Source organism: Oncorhynchus keta, chromosome 31, assembly GCF_023373465.1.
Source record: "Oncorhynchus keta strain PuntledgeMale-10-30-2019 chromosome 31, Oket_V2, whole genome shotgun sequence".
NCBI classification, from domain to species: Eukaryota; Metazoa; Chordata; class Actinopteri; order Salmoniformes; family Salmonidae; genus Oncorhynchus; species Oncorhynchus keta.
In genome coordinates, this window is record NC_068451.1 from 6,089,206 (window position 1) to 6,107,070 (window position 17,865).

A 17,865-nucleotide genomic window follows, 5' to 3' on the forward strand; every position below is an offset into this window, starting at 1 on the left:
TTTGTTGGGACCCTGTTTTTGTCTGTTAGAATCTGATTTGAAACGTAACACAATCAAGCTTAATGCGTTTGTTTTTTTTACAACAAATATAAGGATTTAAGACATACTATGAAGAATAGAATTATAGCAATATATTAAAGTTGGTTTTGAACGCATCAGATGAAAGCATCAAAGGCTGTTAAAATATAGCTGACATTGACAACAGGGACAGTGCCCTGCTATCCTTTTGAGAGTGTCCCTCCCCAATCGCCGTCTCCTTGTCCTCAGCCCCCCTGGTCAACGATGTGCTCGGCTGGAAAAGTTGTAATAGCTTAAGTGGCATTTAGAGATGGGAGAGGGTGGGAGTCGGACGGTTCGAGTCAATGGCTAGGTGCAGAAAGGGTTAGGAAAGGTGGGCTAGTGCCGCAGCACTTAATCTCTACTTTAGCCAGATCCAGGTTGATATCTGTAACCTTGAGGGGGAACTAAGAGATTAAGGCAGGAAATGTTGCTTATAGAAATACATGCTTTCTTCTTAATGAACAGTAAACATAGGCTATGCATGTATGTTATTTCAGCTTACTGATTATTGTCATCATTATCATTATTGTATTCTGCATTGTTGGAAGGGCCCGTAAGTAAGCGTTTCACTGTTAGTATACACATGTTGTTTACGAAGCATGCGACAATAAAAAGTCGATTTCATTTGATTTGACCGAGTTGACTGTTACCAATAGACAGGATATACACACTGAGATCAGTCTTCCACTTTTGTTTTACGGGAAACAATGTGATTCAGTCTGGGCTTCAAAGCTATCTAGGCAATACAGTAGAGCACATTTGAAAACAACAATATCCCATGCTGTGGAATATACTTTGTACTGTACTCAGTGCACTCTAGCACATTTGCCCCCTATAGTGTGTTATGGGCAACATATACTTAGTACAATGCAGATTAATTCAAGCGGTCCTCCATGTTTTGTTTTACGGTTTGAGTTCACTCTCAGCAGTTCCTCACAGTTAAATAGTTGGCTGAAGAGGTCTCTGTGCCCGGTAATTCCTAAACACTTATCTTGGCTTTGGTAGAAAGGAGAATGCTTCCAGATGTGTTCTATACTTCTACTGTATTTGGGTCTATTGCTTCCATGAGAGTAATGTCGGCTGACAGTAGAGTAATCAAGAACACCAGTGTTCCATTCAGATATTACGTACTGTAGGTCTACCGATTATCCTCATCATGGTTGTAGAATACAGTAATATAGGACTAGGTTTTGACCTAGTATGTTCCTTGCACAGTATGTAAAGGGTAAGTGTGCTATAGACTGTCTCCTTGTGCTACTGCTCTTTATTTGAATGGCCTACACAGCATCACCACTGCTACAGTGTATGGATTTATTTAGCTGGTTCTATTTTTTGGGTCAGAACTTGTCTTCCTCCTGTCTATACTGATAAGCTGATCTTGAATCAGCAGACAGGAAAAAGGACACTTTGTAGTCTGCTCAAGAGAACTAACCTGAGATTGCCATGAGAAGCTTGGATGGATATTGGTTTCCATACAAGTAAAATGTGCATATTGTTGTGAAATTGTTAGATATTACCTGTTTGATATTACTGCACTGTTGGAGCTAGAAACACAAGCATTTCCCTACGCACACAAGAACATCTGCTAAACGCATGTATGTGATTGGAATCATGGCAGTGGTGCTGCATTCTGTTCATCCCAAACCAGAATCACCATGTGTCATTGGCTAATGTGCTGGCCGGTTTGACATCCAATGGAAGTCATGGATGTGTTTGTGGGATGCTTTTATGTAAATTAACAGAGGTATGAGCTCAGATGACAGTGACAGCAAAACAAATCTTTCTGAAAAACAAACAATTATAGTACACGGGGAGGGGGCGCTTTATTAATGGACAGTGTCAATGTTATTTATCTGTTAAATATATTTCCTTCAGATATTTATTAACCCCCACCATGCGACATTACAATGCTGCCGTTTACTATTGACAACTCACCCAACGTGTCACCTAGTTAGATTCATGAATTGGTTTAAGGAAGACAACAAGCAAAACAAAGCCGTCTGCGGTTGTTTTTAGCTGATTCCTTCTGTCAGCCCACAATCTCACATAAATCATTGTTTCATTCCTCAACGGTGCAGTACCCGTGTGGGTTTATTTAAAAGCAGTTGTAAGCCTTCATTCATCTTTGTCGGTGACCGAGCCCTGTCAAACAAAGAAGCAAATGTGGAATGACAAAAATAAAGTCTTTGTTGTTATGTCTGATGTCAACGTGAAGGAAGGAGCGAATGGTCTCGGATTTCTAAAAACGTGCATGTAGCTGGGTTAGTGTTTTTATATACATTTCCTGAGATTGTACTATTGAATAAACAGCGAAAGAAGTGTTGCAGTGTGTCTCACCTACAAGTCCAACTTTGTGTGCATCACGTGAATATCTTTCTGCCTATGCATACACACGCAAATGTGCACAATATACATGATTAATTGGCCGTTGCGTGTAAATACAAATGGGATAAATCTTGAATGAGAACGAGTGTGTGTGTTGTGGCTAATTAAATAGAAGAAGCCTTTCCGTGCCCATGTAGCATAGCGGCCTTTATTTTCCTCTGAGTCGTTAAAAGCCCACTACAAAGCCAAAGGGCATTGTGGGAAAGGCGTTAAATTATGCAACAGGTCATGTTAAACTTGATTTAGTCACAATAGATGATCCAATTAATCATGATGTTGATGCCAGTATTAATAGCGAGCTCCACCCATCATTTGTTTCTGTTCAATTAGTCTCTTGCGCCGACAGATACACCGGAAGTCTACGGCGAAACAAATGCACGCCACGGCAAGCCACGCATCTCGTTGTCTACATGTAGAGATAGCAGACTGGATTTGGGAACCTTGGCAAGATATTGGCTTGAAAAAGGGCTTTATTTGCAGTTCTAGGCACGTACATGCACGTGGATCTCCATCTGAGGGTCGCTGACCTGATTTGGTTTTACAGTGGAACACGGAGGGGGTTTCGGCTACTGAGGGCGGGATAGTGGTCAGAGCTGTCATTTTGACGGACGGGCAGCATGACTTTCAATCGCATCAACATCCACAGCTACATTAGTCTGCTACATGATAGTATTTTTGTGCTTTAGAATTCTACTTGAAGGATAGGATGGCGTTATAGTAATGCAAATTCCATTATCACTCTGCAATCCTTTGCCATTCACGGGGGACGTACTGTAGCGTCAGACGATGGCATTACCAGGGACTACATTTCTCTAGTCATATACGCAAATGGAAACAGTGATGGACAATGAGGCAGTTGGAGCACCGTATGCAAATCACCGTAAAACAATCATCGAGTTAAGAGGTACAGGAAATGTGGCGAACTGTGTCATTTGTGAGGCAAATGTTCTCCGGCACCGTCCAAGATTATAATTCAATACACCTAATAAGACTAAATAATCAAACCCCACAAACGTTAAAACCAGTAAATGTCAAGGGACTGCAAGTAACACAGATTGTTATAGATGGTTACAGTTAACCTCTGATGGGAGTGTTGATCTAGGTGTAATTGTATGTATCCTACAGAATGTCATCAGGTGTGGTAGTATGAAGGTAGCACAGCTCAAAGCTTACAATACCATCTGCGCTCCCACAGATAACACAGAGCCATGTGGCACTCAGCAGGGTACTATCAGGTTATCACGCGTGTCCTCGGCAATACGTGTCTAAGCAGAAAATAGCCGTGCAGCGTGTGTATTAGAGCACCATAGGGATGGCTGAGATTGGCTTGGATCACCTGCTGCTAGGTCTTCCGGTTGAGTGGCAGCTCGCTTGAAAAGCGTCAGTCGGCGGCAGAGAACAGAGGAAGCGGGTGTGTGTTGTAAACGTAAATGTTTAATGAGGGCACAGTGGATTGCACCACATGACAGATTGGCTGTGCCCACACTGTCTCCTTGTTAAGCTTTCTTGTGTTTAGCCACCACAGTGTTGGCCACAGGCACAGGTATAATCCAAACGGTCACATGCGGAGTTCGACCATTTTCTTATACTGACCCCCATTGACTGTTCTGAATGTTAGAATAGTAATTTGTCATTTTGTTGGAAGGGGGAGAGTGACTGAGCTGTGGTAGTGACACCAAAAAAAATATGTCAATGATACCACAGAAGCATATTTATTTTTAAAATGTTGGTGGTTATTGTTCTACATTGTAATGACAGCATGTCAGCTAAGCAAATAAATGAAGGGGATTGTTTAGATGCATTGCCAGCCTTGCCCATACATTATAAATTACAGTATGTCTTTGATTGTCCAAATAATGTTGGGTTGGGTAGTACGAATCAGCTACATTTGTTCCTTGGAATACTTATGAGCATTTGTTCCTTGGAATACTTATAGACATCCTCCACACTTGCAAATGTACACACTAATACCTAATTTAACTGACCTCCATCAGGGACATTCTGGTGCTGGCACACTGAGCGCTGTTCCTCTGCCACCACTCAAAAAGGAAGAAAAGGAGATTGGCCCAAACCCCATTGTGAGTTTCCTTCGGTTCCAAGGAAGGGAGTTATCCAAGCGTGAACCAAGCAGCTGGTTTCATTAATCTCCTGTCCAACCCTGATGTGATGGAGGTGTGGGGGGAGGTAATGTGAATGGTGACCTTCTGAATATGCAGCCAGACGCAAAATCATGGGCCGCAACATTCACCGTCAGATCCTGCCAGGGCAGTATCTCAGAGAGCTATATTAGGCTAGTCAGAAGGTACCAGGCTCCAGATAGTGGAGGCATGGGGAGAAGCTGGTGGGAAAGCATTTGGGAATGGGCCTTGTTTCTTGTGATTCATTGGGGCAGGTGTTCATCATTTATGTAGAGAACAACAACAACGAAAAATTGGAGGGAGGGGGCAACCTGTGATCTCCGGAAAATTACATTGGTGTAAAGTTCAACGTAACTTTTATTTGATCAAAGTATGTCATATGTTACAGGACTTAATGCAATGCCTTGCAAAAGTATTCATCCCCCTTGGCGTTTTTTCCTATTTTGTTGTATTATAACCTGTAATTTAAATAGACCACCAACACTCATGGACAAGACACACAGGGCATTAATCAGAGAGGCAACAAAGAGACCCCTGAAGGAGCTGCAAAGCTCCACAGCAGAGATAGGAGTATCTGTCCATAGGACCACTTTAAGCCTTACACTCCACAGAGCTGGGCTTTATGGAAGAGTGGCCAGAAAAAAGCCATTGCTTTAAGAAAAAAATAAGCAAAAAAAAAAAGGCATGTGGGAGACTCCCCAAACAAATGGAAAAGAGTACTCTGGTCAGATGAAACTAAAATGGAGCTTTTTGGCCAGCAAGGAAAACGCTATGTCTGGCGCAAATCCAACACCTCTCATCACCCCGAGAACAACATCCCCACAGTGAAGCATGGTGGGGGCAGCATCATGCTGTGGGGATCTTTTTCATTGGCAGGGACTGGGAAACTGGTCAGAATTGAAGGAATGATGGATGACGCTAAATACAGGGAAATTCTTGAGGGAACCCTATTTCAGTCTTCCAGAGATTTGAGACTGTGTAATGGTTTTCTTCATCTGAACGAGAGGCGGACCAAAGCGCAGCGTGGTTGTTTTGATTCATGCTTTAATAAATCACTACACATGAACAAACTAACAAAAACAAGAAATGTGAAAACTCAAAACAGTCCTATCTGGTGCACACAGAGACAGGAACAATCACCCACAAACACACAGTGAAACCCAGGCTACCTAAGTATGATTCTCAATCAAAGACAACTAATGACACCTGCCTCTGATTGAGAATCATACTAGGCCGAAACATAGAAATAACCAAAACATAGAAAAACAAACATAGACTGCCCACCCAACTCACGCCCTGACCATACTAACTAAATACAAAACACAGGAAATAAAGGTCAGAACGTGACAGTACCCCCAAAGGTGCGGACTCCGGCCGCAAAACCTTGACCTATAGGGGAGGGTCTGGGTGGGCGTCTGTCCGCGGTGGCGGTTCTGGCGCGGGACGCGGACCCCACTTTACCATTGTCTTAGTCCGCCTTATTGTCCGCCTCCGTGGCTTTCTCACCATGGCAACCCCTCTCAATGACCCCACTGGACAGAGGGGCTCGGGACAGAGGGACAGGGGCTCTGGCGCCTCTGGGCTGAGGGGCTCTGGCGCCTCTGGGCTGAGGGGCTCTGGAGCCTCTGGGCTGAGGGGCTCTGGGCTGAGGGGCTCTGGCGCCTCTGGGCTGAGGGGCTCTGGCGCCTCTGGGCTGAGGGGCTCTGGCAGCGGCGCCGGACAGGCGGGACGCTCCGGCAGCGGCGCCGGACAGGCGGGAGGCTCCGGCAGCGGCGCCGGACAGGCGGGACGCTCCGGCAGCGGCGCCGGACAGGCGGGGCCCGGCAGCTCCGGCAGCGGCGCCGGACAGGCGGGGGCAGCGGCTCCGGCAGCGGCGCCCGGACAGGCAGGGGAGCACCTGCAGGAGGAGACTGAGAGACAGCCTGGTGCGTGGGGCTGCCACAGGAACCACCAGGCTGGGGAGACCTTCAGGAGGCTTGGTGTTAGGAGGAGCCTGAAAGACCGGGCTGTGGGGAGCACTGGAGCTCTGGTGCGCAACCTTGGCACCACTTCCCCAGGCTGGACAACTACTCGAGCCCGGACCCTCCAGAGTGCAGGCACAGGTTGAACCGGGCTGTGGGTAAGCACGGGAGATCTAGTGCTTACTACACGCACCTCTCCCCTAGGCTCCACTCCCACAGTTGCCCGGTACGAGCGGAGCGCAGGCAGAGGACGCACTGCACCCTCCCAGCGCCCCGGAGACACAGCACGCAGAGCTGGCGCAGGATAACCTGGACCAAGACTGCGTACCGGCGACCATACCCGCTGAGCAGGCACCATACGCCCTGGCTCAATGCCCACACTCGCATGGCACTTTCGGGGGGCTGCCCTATAGCGCACCGGGCTATGGACACGCACTGGCGACACCGTGCGCTTAACCGCATAACACGGTGCCTGACCAGTAATGCGCTGCTTATCATAAGCACGAGGAGTGAGCTCAGGTCTGCTACCTGGCTTAGTACCACACCTCGTGTGCCCCCCCCCAAAAATTTTTTGGGGCTACCTCTCGTACCTGTCGCACTGCCGTGCTGGCTTCGCCAACCTCATTCTCCTGTAACCTTCCTTGCATTGCTCCATCGAATCCCAGGCGGGCTCCGGCACTCTCCCTGGGTCGACCGCCCACCTATCTATCTCCTCCCAAGTTGTGTAGTCCAGATTCTGCTCTGATGCTGGCCGCTGTTGTTGCTGCTGCTGCTGCTGTCGTCGCTGTCCTTTACCACGCTGCTTGGTCCGATTTTGGTGGGTGATTCTGTAATGGTTTTCTTCATCTGAACGAGAGGCGGACCAAAGCGCAGCGTGGTTGTTTTGATTCATGCTTTAATAAATCACTACACATGAACAAACTAACAAAAACAAGAAATGTGAAAACTCAAAACAGTCCTATCTGGTGCACACACAGAGACAGGAACAATCACCCACAAACACACAGTGAAAACCAGGCTACCTAAGTATGATTCTCAATCAAAGACAACTAATGACACCTGCCTCTGATTGAGAACCATACTAGGCCGAAACATAGAAATAACCAAAACATAGAAAAACAAACATAGACTGCCCACCCAACTCACGCCCTGACCATACTAACTAAATACAAAACACAGGAAATAAAGGTCAGAACGTGACAGACTGAGATGTAGGTTCACCTTCCAGCAGGACAATGACCCTAAGCATACTGCTAAAACATCACTCTAGTGGATTAAGGGGAAACATTTAAATGTCTTGGAATGGCCTAGTCAAAGGCCAGACCTCAATTCAATTGAGAATCTGTGGTATGACTTAAAGATTGCTGTACAAAAGCGGAACCCATCCAACTTGAAGGAGCTGGAGCAGTTTTGCCTTGAAGAATGGAAAAAAAATCCCAGTGGCTAGATGTGTCAAGCTTGTAGAGACATACCTCACTAGACTTGCAGCTGTAATTGCTGCAAAAGGTGGCTCTACAAAGTATTGACTTTGGAGGGTTGAATAGTTATGCACACTCGTTTTTTTTGGTCTTATTTATTGTTTGCTTTATAATAAAACATATTTTGCATCTTCAAAGTGGTATGTTGTGTGAATCAAATGATACAACCACCCCCAAAAGTCTATTTTAATTCCAGGTTGTAAGGCAACAAAATATAAAAAATGCCAAGGGGGGTAAATAGTTTATCAAGCCACTGTACTTGTTATGAAACTAACAATGTATTTTATTTTCTTCAAACTGGTTTTCAAGTTTCATGTACCTTTTTGTGTAACAACAATGGTTCATGCAGAACTATGATTTTCAAAAATACCTGAAGAACAATGAAAGTACCAGCAATAGAAGCTCAAATCAAATGTTAGTCACATGCGCCGATCTACAAAAAGCGTAGACTTCACTGTGAAATGCTTACTTACGAGTCATTTCGCAATAATGCATTTAAAAACTAAGAAAATGAACAACAAGATAAATCAAATTGTAACAAAATAAAATAACACTAAAAAGAACAATAATGAGTCTATATACAGGCTATATACAGTGGGGCAAAAAAATATTTAGTCAGTTTAAGTTCTCCCACTTAAAAAGATGAGAGAGGCCTGTAATTTTCATCATAGGTAAATGAGAAAAAAAATAAGTATTTGGTCATTTACAAACAAGCAAGATTTCTGGCTCTCGCAGACCTGTAACTTCTTCTTTAAGAGGCTTCTCTGTCCTCCACTCGTTACCTGTATTAATGGCACCTGTTTGAACTTGTTATCAGTATAAAAGAAACATGTCCACAACCTCAAACAGTCACACTCCAAACTCCACTATGGCCAAGACCAAAGAGCTGTCAAAGGACACCAGAAACAATATTGTAGACCTGCACCAGGTTTGGAAGACTGAATCTGCAATAGGGAAGCAGCGTGGTTTGAAGAAATCAACTTTGGGAGCAATTATTAGGAAATGGAAGACATACAACACCACTGATAATCTCCCTCGATCTGGGGCTCCACGCAAGATCTCACCCCTTGGGGTCAAAATGATCACAAGAACGGTTAGCAAAAATCCCAGAACCACACGGGGGGACCTAGTGAATGACCTGCAGAGAGCTGGGACCAAAGTTACAAAGCCTACCATCAGTAACACACTACGCCGCCAGGGACTCAAATCCTGCAGTGCCAGACGTGTCCCCCTGCTTAAGCCAGTACATGTCCAGGCTCATCTGAAGGCTTGCTAGAGAGCATTTGGATGATCCAGAAGAAGATTGGGAGAATGTCATATGGTCAGATGAAACCAAAATATAACTTTTTGGTAAAAACTCAACTCGTCGTGTTTGGAGGACAAAGAATGCGAAGTTGCATCCAAAGAACACCATACCTACTGTGAAGCATGGGGGTGGAAACATCATGCTTTGGGGCTGTTTTTCTGCAAAAGGACCAGGCGACTGATCTGTGTAAAGGAATGAATGAATGGGCCCATGTATCGTGAGATTTTGAGTGAAAACCTCCTTCCATCAGCAAGGGCATTGAAGATGAAACGTGGCTGGGTCTTTCAGCATGACAATGATCACAAACACACCGCCCGGGCAACGAAGGAGTTGCTTCGTAAGAAGCATTTCAAGGTCCTGGAGTGGCCTAGCCAGTCTCCAGATCTCAACCCCATAGAAAATCTTTGGAGGGAGTTGAAAGTCCGTGTTGCCCAGCAACAGCCCCAAAACATCACTGCTCTAGAGGAGATCTGCATGGAGGAATGGGCCAAAATACCAACAACAGTGTGTGAAAACCTTGTGTTGACCTCTGTCATTGCCAACAAAGGGAATATAACAAAGTATTGACATAAACTTTTGTTATTGACCAAATACTTATTTTCCACCATAATTTGCAAATAAATTCATTAAAAATCCTACAATGTGATATTCTAGATTTTTTTTCTCATTTTGTCTGTCATAGTTGAAGTGTACCTATGATGAAAATTACAGGCCTCTCTCATCTTTTTAATTGGGAAAACTTGCACAATTGGTGGCTGACTAAATACTTTTTTGCCCCACTGTACAAGGATTACCAGTACCGAGTCAGTGTACTGGGGTACGAGGTAGTTGGGTGATTGATTGAGGTAATATGTACATGGAGGTTTGGTTAGGTGATTGATTGATTTAAGCACTATGTGCATGTACTGTAGGTAGGGGGTGAAAAGTACAAAGTCCGGGTAGCCGTTTAATTAACTGTTCAGCAGTCTTATGACTTTGGGGTAACAAAGCTCGCGAAAGGGTCTGATCGTTTGACTGATTGTCCCTTCTCTTGTCTCACCTACAGAGAGCCGACTTGGCTGTGGCCCCTCTTACCATTACCTACCTGCGTGAGAAGGTCGTGGACTTCTCCAAGCCCTTCATGAGCATGGGCATCAGTATCCTGTATCGCAAGCCCAACACCACCAACAACGGCTTCTTCTCCTTCCTCAACCCCATGACCCCTGACATCTGGGTCTATATCCTGCTGGCCTACCTAGGCGTCAGCTGTGTCCTCTTCGTCATCGCTAGGTGAGTCCCAGACATTTCTTGGCTACTTCCTGATCTGCCTGTCTGTGTGTGTTTGTGTTTATTGAACTTTAGTTAGAGTGATATATTTTGTTTATTCTACTTGTAGGGCTAAGTTAGTTGCAGGCACTAAAAAGTTAGTTAAAAAAAGTAGTTTGTGACAACACTGTCTTTCACTAGGAGAGCACCATGTTGAACATGCCAAAACCAAGGCGCAACCTAACGCTTCAATGCCCTCAACTGTGTATGGTTGCAGCTATGTGGAAATGTTTTATCTGGGAAGATATAGTGCACAAAAGAAGGCTGGCCAATCCGAATCTCTGCAGAACTGAGTCAGTCAATGATCGTCTCAAGTGATTCCATCATTTGGGGATAAGGAGAGGTCTCTGCTCGGCAGTGGGTCCATGTTCAATTGGTACAAGTCCAACATTTTGTGTGAGCTGGTGGGTAGTGATCAAGGCAGTTATGTCAGCGTGGGCTCTCTCTGGAGCCCAGCATTGGAGGAAAAGAATGAGAGTAGCAAACCACCAGTGAAGTTATGCTCTCCAATTCAAAGCATTTCCTGTATAATTTCTCTGCAGTTGTAATGCTTCTTTGAACAACTTTCGTCTTCGAAATGTACAAAAATAAATACCTGCCGATACCTGGAGAAAGAAATTTGATAATAATAAAAAAAATGTCGCATGACATTTACTTGTGCTTGTTATCATTTCCACATTCCCCACAAATCATTGAAAATCATTGAAAGTTGAACCTATTAGTAAATGCGTGAAATTAGAATAGATTGAGATCATTGAAGAGTATCTCTGATTTTTTAAATATTTCCCTATGTGTTCCAAATGTGTTCCTGAGACTTTATGTGGCATTCTTTACATAAGAGATAAAGAAAATAACCCATGTGCCACTTGCAGGCATCCTCCTCGCCTTGGGTGGTCATTGTCACCGCTTCCTGGCGCCTCCAAATGCAGAGTGGTGCTTGAGGAAGCTCTGAGAATGTGGAGCTTTTGAAGGGGCTTGGGGTTCTGAGAGGAGCCAGCTGCATTCCTCAAACCTCTCCCGTTATGTCTTGAGACAAGCTCACAAGCTCGTTTTTGCACCCTGTTCTATAAGTATAACTCAAAAATAATCTCTGACTGTTGCATCATTCTTTGGAGATCTGCCTAGAAAGCGAGCAGAAGTGATTTGAGCCAAAAGAAGGCTCAAATAGCAGTTTGATGTATGGGTGCTTGAGATGTTAGAAAAACCAGAACGCTTTGACGAAAGAGGCAAATGTATGTGTTCAATATCAGGTAGGCACGTACTTGTACTGATTGATAGTCTATAGTTTAAAACAATTCAGACAACTTTGAAAGCAAAAATCTTTTCTGGACAATCACGATCCATGTCACTGAGCAGGCACTCATGAGAATTATGCTTTGCCACAAGCCATCTTGGAGTCCATGACTATAGGTCAACAATATGGGAAACCTACTCGAGTGCTAACAGAAGCGTGAAAACAAAAAATGACTCACAACCATGCTCTAAGTACGAAAGAGAAAACGTTGAGCAATGCCCGGTAGACTATACTGTGTGCACTTGCCTTATCAGTGCTCTTAAAACCTGGCATCTCTTTAAGGATGTAACTAGGGAGGTAGAAATCATCACAAGCTTCAATGCTGCATTACACTATCCAGGACCTGGAAAATATATCTTTGAAATTCCATAAGATAAAAATGGGCAGTGGAATACAGATGACAAAATAAGACTTCTTCTATACCATGCCAATGTCGATAAGAACGTACGCTCTAGCAAGTGTGTAATAATGGAGTTTTTCCCCCAGTCATCCTTATCTTTTCAAATAGCAACACACTGGCCAAGTTTCAATTTCTTTGAGTTACCGCTTCAGGTGCTTCTGCTATGTCTGTCTAGCTGCTGAGAATGATGGAGAGGCGAGGGTTCGCTTCTGAATCTCATTCAGGCTATTTAGAGGACTGATTTTTTTTTTGAGAGATTGTTGCATCATTAGAGTGTGACCTGATTTAATGAAAAACACACAATGAGTGGCGAAGGTGCATAAAGATTTTGGAATTCAAATGTGACGTCATGGTTTTACAACTATCCATTTAGTTTTTAAATTACGGTGCGTGACATGGTTCAATAGGCCATTAATCAGCACAATCTACTTTTTTGGTTTTTAAAATTGTCTGCTAAAATTGTGTTCATGTATACTGTACATACTGTGCTAATGACGATACAAAAATATTGTAACAGAGCAATCAATATACAATACAGAGAATTTGGTAAACAATGAATTTCTATTAAGTGCATGGATGCCGCCATCTTTAAACACCTTCCCCATTAAATGGAGGCAAATGGAGATGCTAAGCTATGTGTTCCATTAAATCAGCTATTTCCCCCATGGGTATGCGCAATGCCAATGTCTTCACATTTTCAAACAGTACATTTATATTTTCCAACGGGGCTATACATTTGGGTGAGTTTTTTTTGTTGTTGCCTGAGTAGCCTCGTTTCACTGTCAAAAATAAAATTAAACCATCTAGCGTTCAGCAAAATAACAACACAATGTCAAATACAGGTAGCCAAGTCAAATAATTAACATCCAATCACATTAACCGTTACTCTCTCGCGGCAAACCTTCACTCTTGCGCAGGCATTTAGAAATAAAACATGAAAATGCAAACACTTGTTCCCGACGCCTCTTGGTTACACTGCAGCATCCACTGAGAGACTCTTGCTGCCAAGGGAATGCCTGACAGCTTGAAATACATTTTGGACACTACAGTGAAAATGGTTAACTTTGTTAACACAATGCCCCTGACCTATTTATTTTCTGCATTATGCAATGATATGGGGAGCAACCATGTAACGCTTTTAGAACATACAGAAGTGTGCTGATTATCAAGGGGCAAGGTATAGACATATTTATTTTTTTACTTGAGAGACAAGCTTAACGTTTTCTTTACTGACCATAATGTTCACTTGTCTGACCGTTTGCATGATGATGAGTTTCTCACATGACTGGCCTATCTGGGTGATGTTTTTTTCTCGCCTCAATGGTCTGAGTCTAGGATTACAGGGACTCCCCACAACTATATTCAATGTGCAGGACAAAATTGAGTTCATGCTTAAGAAGTTGGAGTTATTTTCTGTCTGCATTAACAAGGACAACACACAGGTCTTTCCATCATTGTATGATTTTTTTGTGTGCAAATGAACTCAAGTTTACGGACAATGTCAAATGTGATATAGTGAAGCACCTGAGTAAGCTGGGTGCGCAATTACGCAGGTACTTTCCCGAAACGGACGACACAAACAATTGGATTCGTTATCCCTTTTATGCCCTGCCTCCAGTCCACTTACCGATATATGAACAAGAGAGCCTCGTCGAAATTGCAACAAGCTGTCCTGTGAAAATGTAATTTAATCAGAAGCCACTGCCAGATTTCTGGAAAGGGCTGCGCTCAGAGTTTCTTGTCTTGGCACTGATGCCCTTTGGAACCACGTACCTATGTGAGAGTGGATTCTCGGCCCTCACTAGCATGAAAACTAAATACAGGCATAGACTGTGTGTGGGAAATGATTTAAGACTGAGACTCTCTCCAATACAACCCAACATTGCAAAGTTATGTGCATCCTTTCAAGCACATCCTTCTCATTAACCTGTGGTGAGTTATTCACCATTTTGTATGAACAAATAAGGTTTTATATGTAAGATGGCTAAATAAAGAGCAAAATGTATTGAATATTATTATCCTATTATTTTTGCCCTGGTCCTATAAGAGCTCTTTGTCACTTCCCACGAGCCGGGTTGTGACAAACTCACACTCATTCTTATGTTTAATAAATGTATCATATAGTGTGTGTGGCAGGCTTACAATGATGGCAACAAAAAAAAACATTTTGAGTGTGCGCTGACCCTGGTGCTAGAGGGTGTACACAGCTGGAGGTTGAATGTTTGAAGGGGTACGGGACTGTAACAAGTTTGGGAACCACTGCATTAAATACAACAAATGTTTCGGGAGACACTTTATTGACAATGTATATGGTCCTCACCCACAAATATCGCTCAGCATAAATGTCACAGTGACTGACGAGGTAAAAATAGATCATTGGCATTTGACATCTAACTTTTGAAGGTCTTGATTTAGTTTCTTCTTTTTGAAAAGAGACTATTTTCGGGATCATTTCATTTGGATCATCTGTAGAGCACCATCCTATCAACAAACTATTTGTTGATAGCAGCTGCTTGCTAAGGTTACGGTTAGGGTTAGGTTTAGAATAAGGGTAAGGGTTCAGATTAGGTTTAGTGCCAGGGTTAGTAGATATTTAGATTTGAAATGTTACTGATGGACTATCAAAATAAAGAGTTACCTAATTATCTCCGCTCATTGGCCAACTTTCACGAAAGTCAGTAAATAGAAACAGGATATTTTAAGAAGAGTTGCCATCTGGCTTCGAAGGATCTAAGCCTCCTCTTCCTCTCCTCTGACAGCAAAACACCCGGAATAAATCAGATCGTATTTGAAACATTTTCCAAATGAAGTTCAGGAAGGGAAAGCACTGACATTTACCATGTGTTATCTCGCCATCTGCCTTTAAAAAAAGTGACTGTTTCATCGATATTAAAGGATGTACGGTGTGCAGCACTTTGAAAAGACACTAAATGGCAGAGTATGTGGATCCACGGGCTTCGCAGGTATTATTCTACTACATTTCCAGCGTTGCATGCCTCACGTTCTATCACATGACATTTCAATATCTGTCGTCCTGAAAGTGGCATTTTTGGTGGACAGTTAGCTAGCTACCTTTTGAGCACAGAGATGTATAAAGGTACGGCAAACCTTTTTGATTTGAACAGGGTTGACAGACAGCCATCGTCAAGGACACATAAGAGCATGTTAACACAGCTGACAAATGCTATGTCAAATGTACCACAAACAATCCATTTACTGAAAACAATACACGTGGGCGTCTTTACAGCTCGTCTTTTGTTTGTATAGTGAGTAAAAAGCCATATGGCTCCTTGTGCAACCCGTAATTTGTGCCCAAAGTTGCACAGTTCTTTAGGGACACTGTAGGCTAACACTTCATGGGTGGTTTTTGTCAGGCGAAATTCAGGTTAAGTGCTAGGCTCAAGGACACATCAGGAGTGCTCTATCCAGCAGAGAGGCCTTCGATGCAGAGAACTAGAATGTATTATTAAGCACAGCTTCTGTTCCGGTCTTATTAGAACCAATTTGAGATGCATTACTATGGTTCAAACCCCAAAGCCACAGGATTACTGGGCAAGAGCATGAAATGAATCCAAGATAGGTATACCCATGCATAAAACATGTAAACTTGGGAGCAATATTTCAGATCTGTGTAAGTCCCTATATTACCCCCCTCCCCTTCATCCCCATATTACAATATGAACACAGTTATATTATATCATTGATTATTAAACTGCTTTGAGTCATAGTTTTACTTCAAACTAATTTGTCTCTTTCTTTGTATATAATATCTGTGTGCAAACATTGGTGGGCTACATGAGTATCCATTATTTCTATATTGATATTCGATGTTGGTGAGAAAGGGATTGAATTCTAATACACATTATCTCTTCCCCATGCCTCATCAGGGTGAACTGAGCCCCACAGTAACAATACACTATTATGCTGAAATTGTGGTACACTGGAGCCTTTGTTCCTGATATCATTCTCCACCTTTCTCCCTGTAGGTTCAGTCCATACGAATGGTATGACGCCCATCCCTGCAATCCCGGATCCGATGTGGTAGAGAACAACTTCACCCTCCTTAACAGCTTCTGGTTCGGTGTGGGCTCCCTCATGCAGCAAGGTATGGTATAGCCTAGCTTATTCCCTCTTTCACTTGTCAAGAGCGACAGTCCCCCCTCCACTCCCTTCCTCCTCTGCACAGCCACCCTCCCTTCCTCCTCTGCACAGCCACCCTCCCTCTCTTCACCTCTTTAACTGACAAGCTACCTAATTTCCATTGTTTTAGAATACACTTGCCTGTCAGGAACAACTGCAGCTCAGACGTACATTACAAAAGAAAGCTGTTGTCACCTCCCTGCCTGCTCATAGAAACAGGAGTAGGTGTCAGACACCTGTCAGAATGTGGCAGGTAAAAGACAGAAAACACGGTTGCATTTGTTTCCCCGTAACACAGCTGTTTGTGTTTTGGGACGAAAGGGTAAGTTGGTGAACGTGTCTGACAAATGCCAGCTGTCACTCCTCGCTGGCGTTGGCTATGGCCACAAGGTTGACGTTTATATTCTTGTGTTTCCCGAGTCCTTGTACCAAAGACCCATTGTCAAAATATAAACCCCCCCACACAGCTCAGCTCTCGGGACCAAATTACATTTTGTTAAATGCCACTTGGGCCTTTTATGGTGCATGGAGTAGTGCCATTATTGTCCTTTATTCATAATATGAAAGTATGTCAATATGAAAGTATGTCAATTCTCAGCATCTTTCTTATGCTAGAGCAGACAGTTAGCTTTAGTCTTTCCCCAACCCCCAAAATATCTATTTGAATGATTCCACCTTCTGTGTAAGCTTACACAAATCTGAGGAAGGTTAGGGGAAGGGTATCACGGCAACACCAAGCTAATGCGGTCGTCTCGTCCACCCTTGAAGACATTCGTAAGCAAATGGAGCCCCATAAATGCTTTGACGTAATGAAGTCAGCCGAGGATTTAAAAAAAAAGAGCTACTAATAAAATGTTTAACCTCAATGTAACAAGACAAATTATGGAGGCTCCACGGTGGATCTCTGCCGGTAAGGAGAGCAAATGCGGCAATCCATTAAACACAAAAGCTGTGCTCCTCCGGCAGCTCTCCCGCGTAGCTGCATGGTATCTCTGACAATTTGCATTGTGAGTGGAGGCTAACAGTACAATATGAAAGGGATGAGAGGAACGAGCAAAACAGAAGGAAGTTGGTGATTCATCTTTGAACAAGACTGATGGTCCTTTGTCATTGGGATGGTAGGTCTTGAATCTTGAACTTAAAACTTAAAAAATAATATTGAATAAATAATTAAAGAATATTGTTCCTTTGATACTGTCCTCCTGTAAGCAGGTTAATGTTGTTCCTCCAGATTACTTTACTATACAACAGGATATTTTACTTCGACACAGCAAAATGGTCGAAGAGTTAACTAGGTCACAGAAAGTAAAGTGTACCGGAGGTGGTTCGCTGAAGTCCACTTGCATTATGAGTATAACCTTCCTTGATAGATAGACGTTTCATTGCCAAATCATAACC

The 17,865-nt window shown here is 43.4% G+C and overlaps 1 protein-coding gene across 1 annotated transcript in view; it reads left to right on the top strand.

Annotated features, from left to right (window-relative positions):
* Positions 1–17,865, top strand: part of LOC118364271 (glutamate receptor ionotropic, kainate 3-like) — a 120,486-nt gene that overhangs the window by 88,009 nt on the left and 14,612 nt on the right. The window contains exons 11-12 of the mRNA XM_052489374.1: positions 10,374–10,597; positions 16,314–16,432. Coding sequence (XP_052345334.1) covers positions 10,374–10,597; positions 16,314–16,432 — 343 coding nt within the window. The remainder of the gene's footprint in view (positions 1–10,373; positions 10,598–16,313; positions 16,433–17,865) is intronic.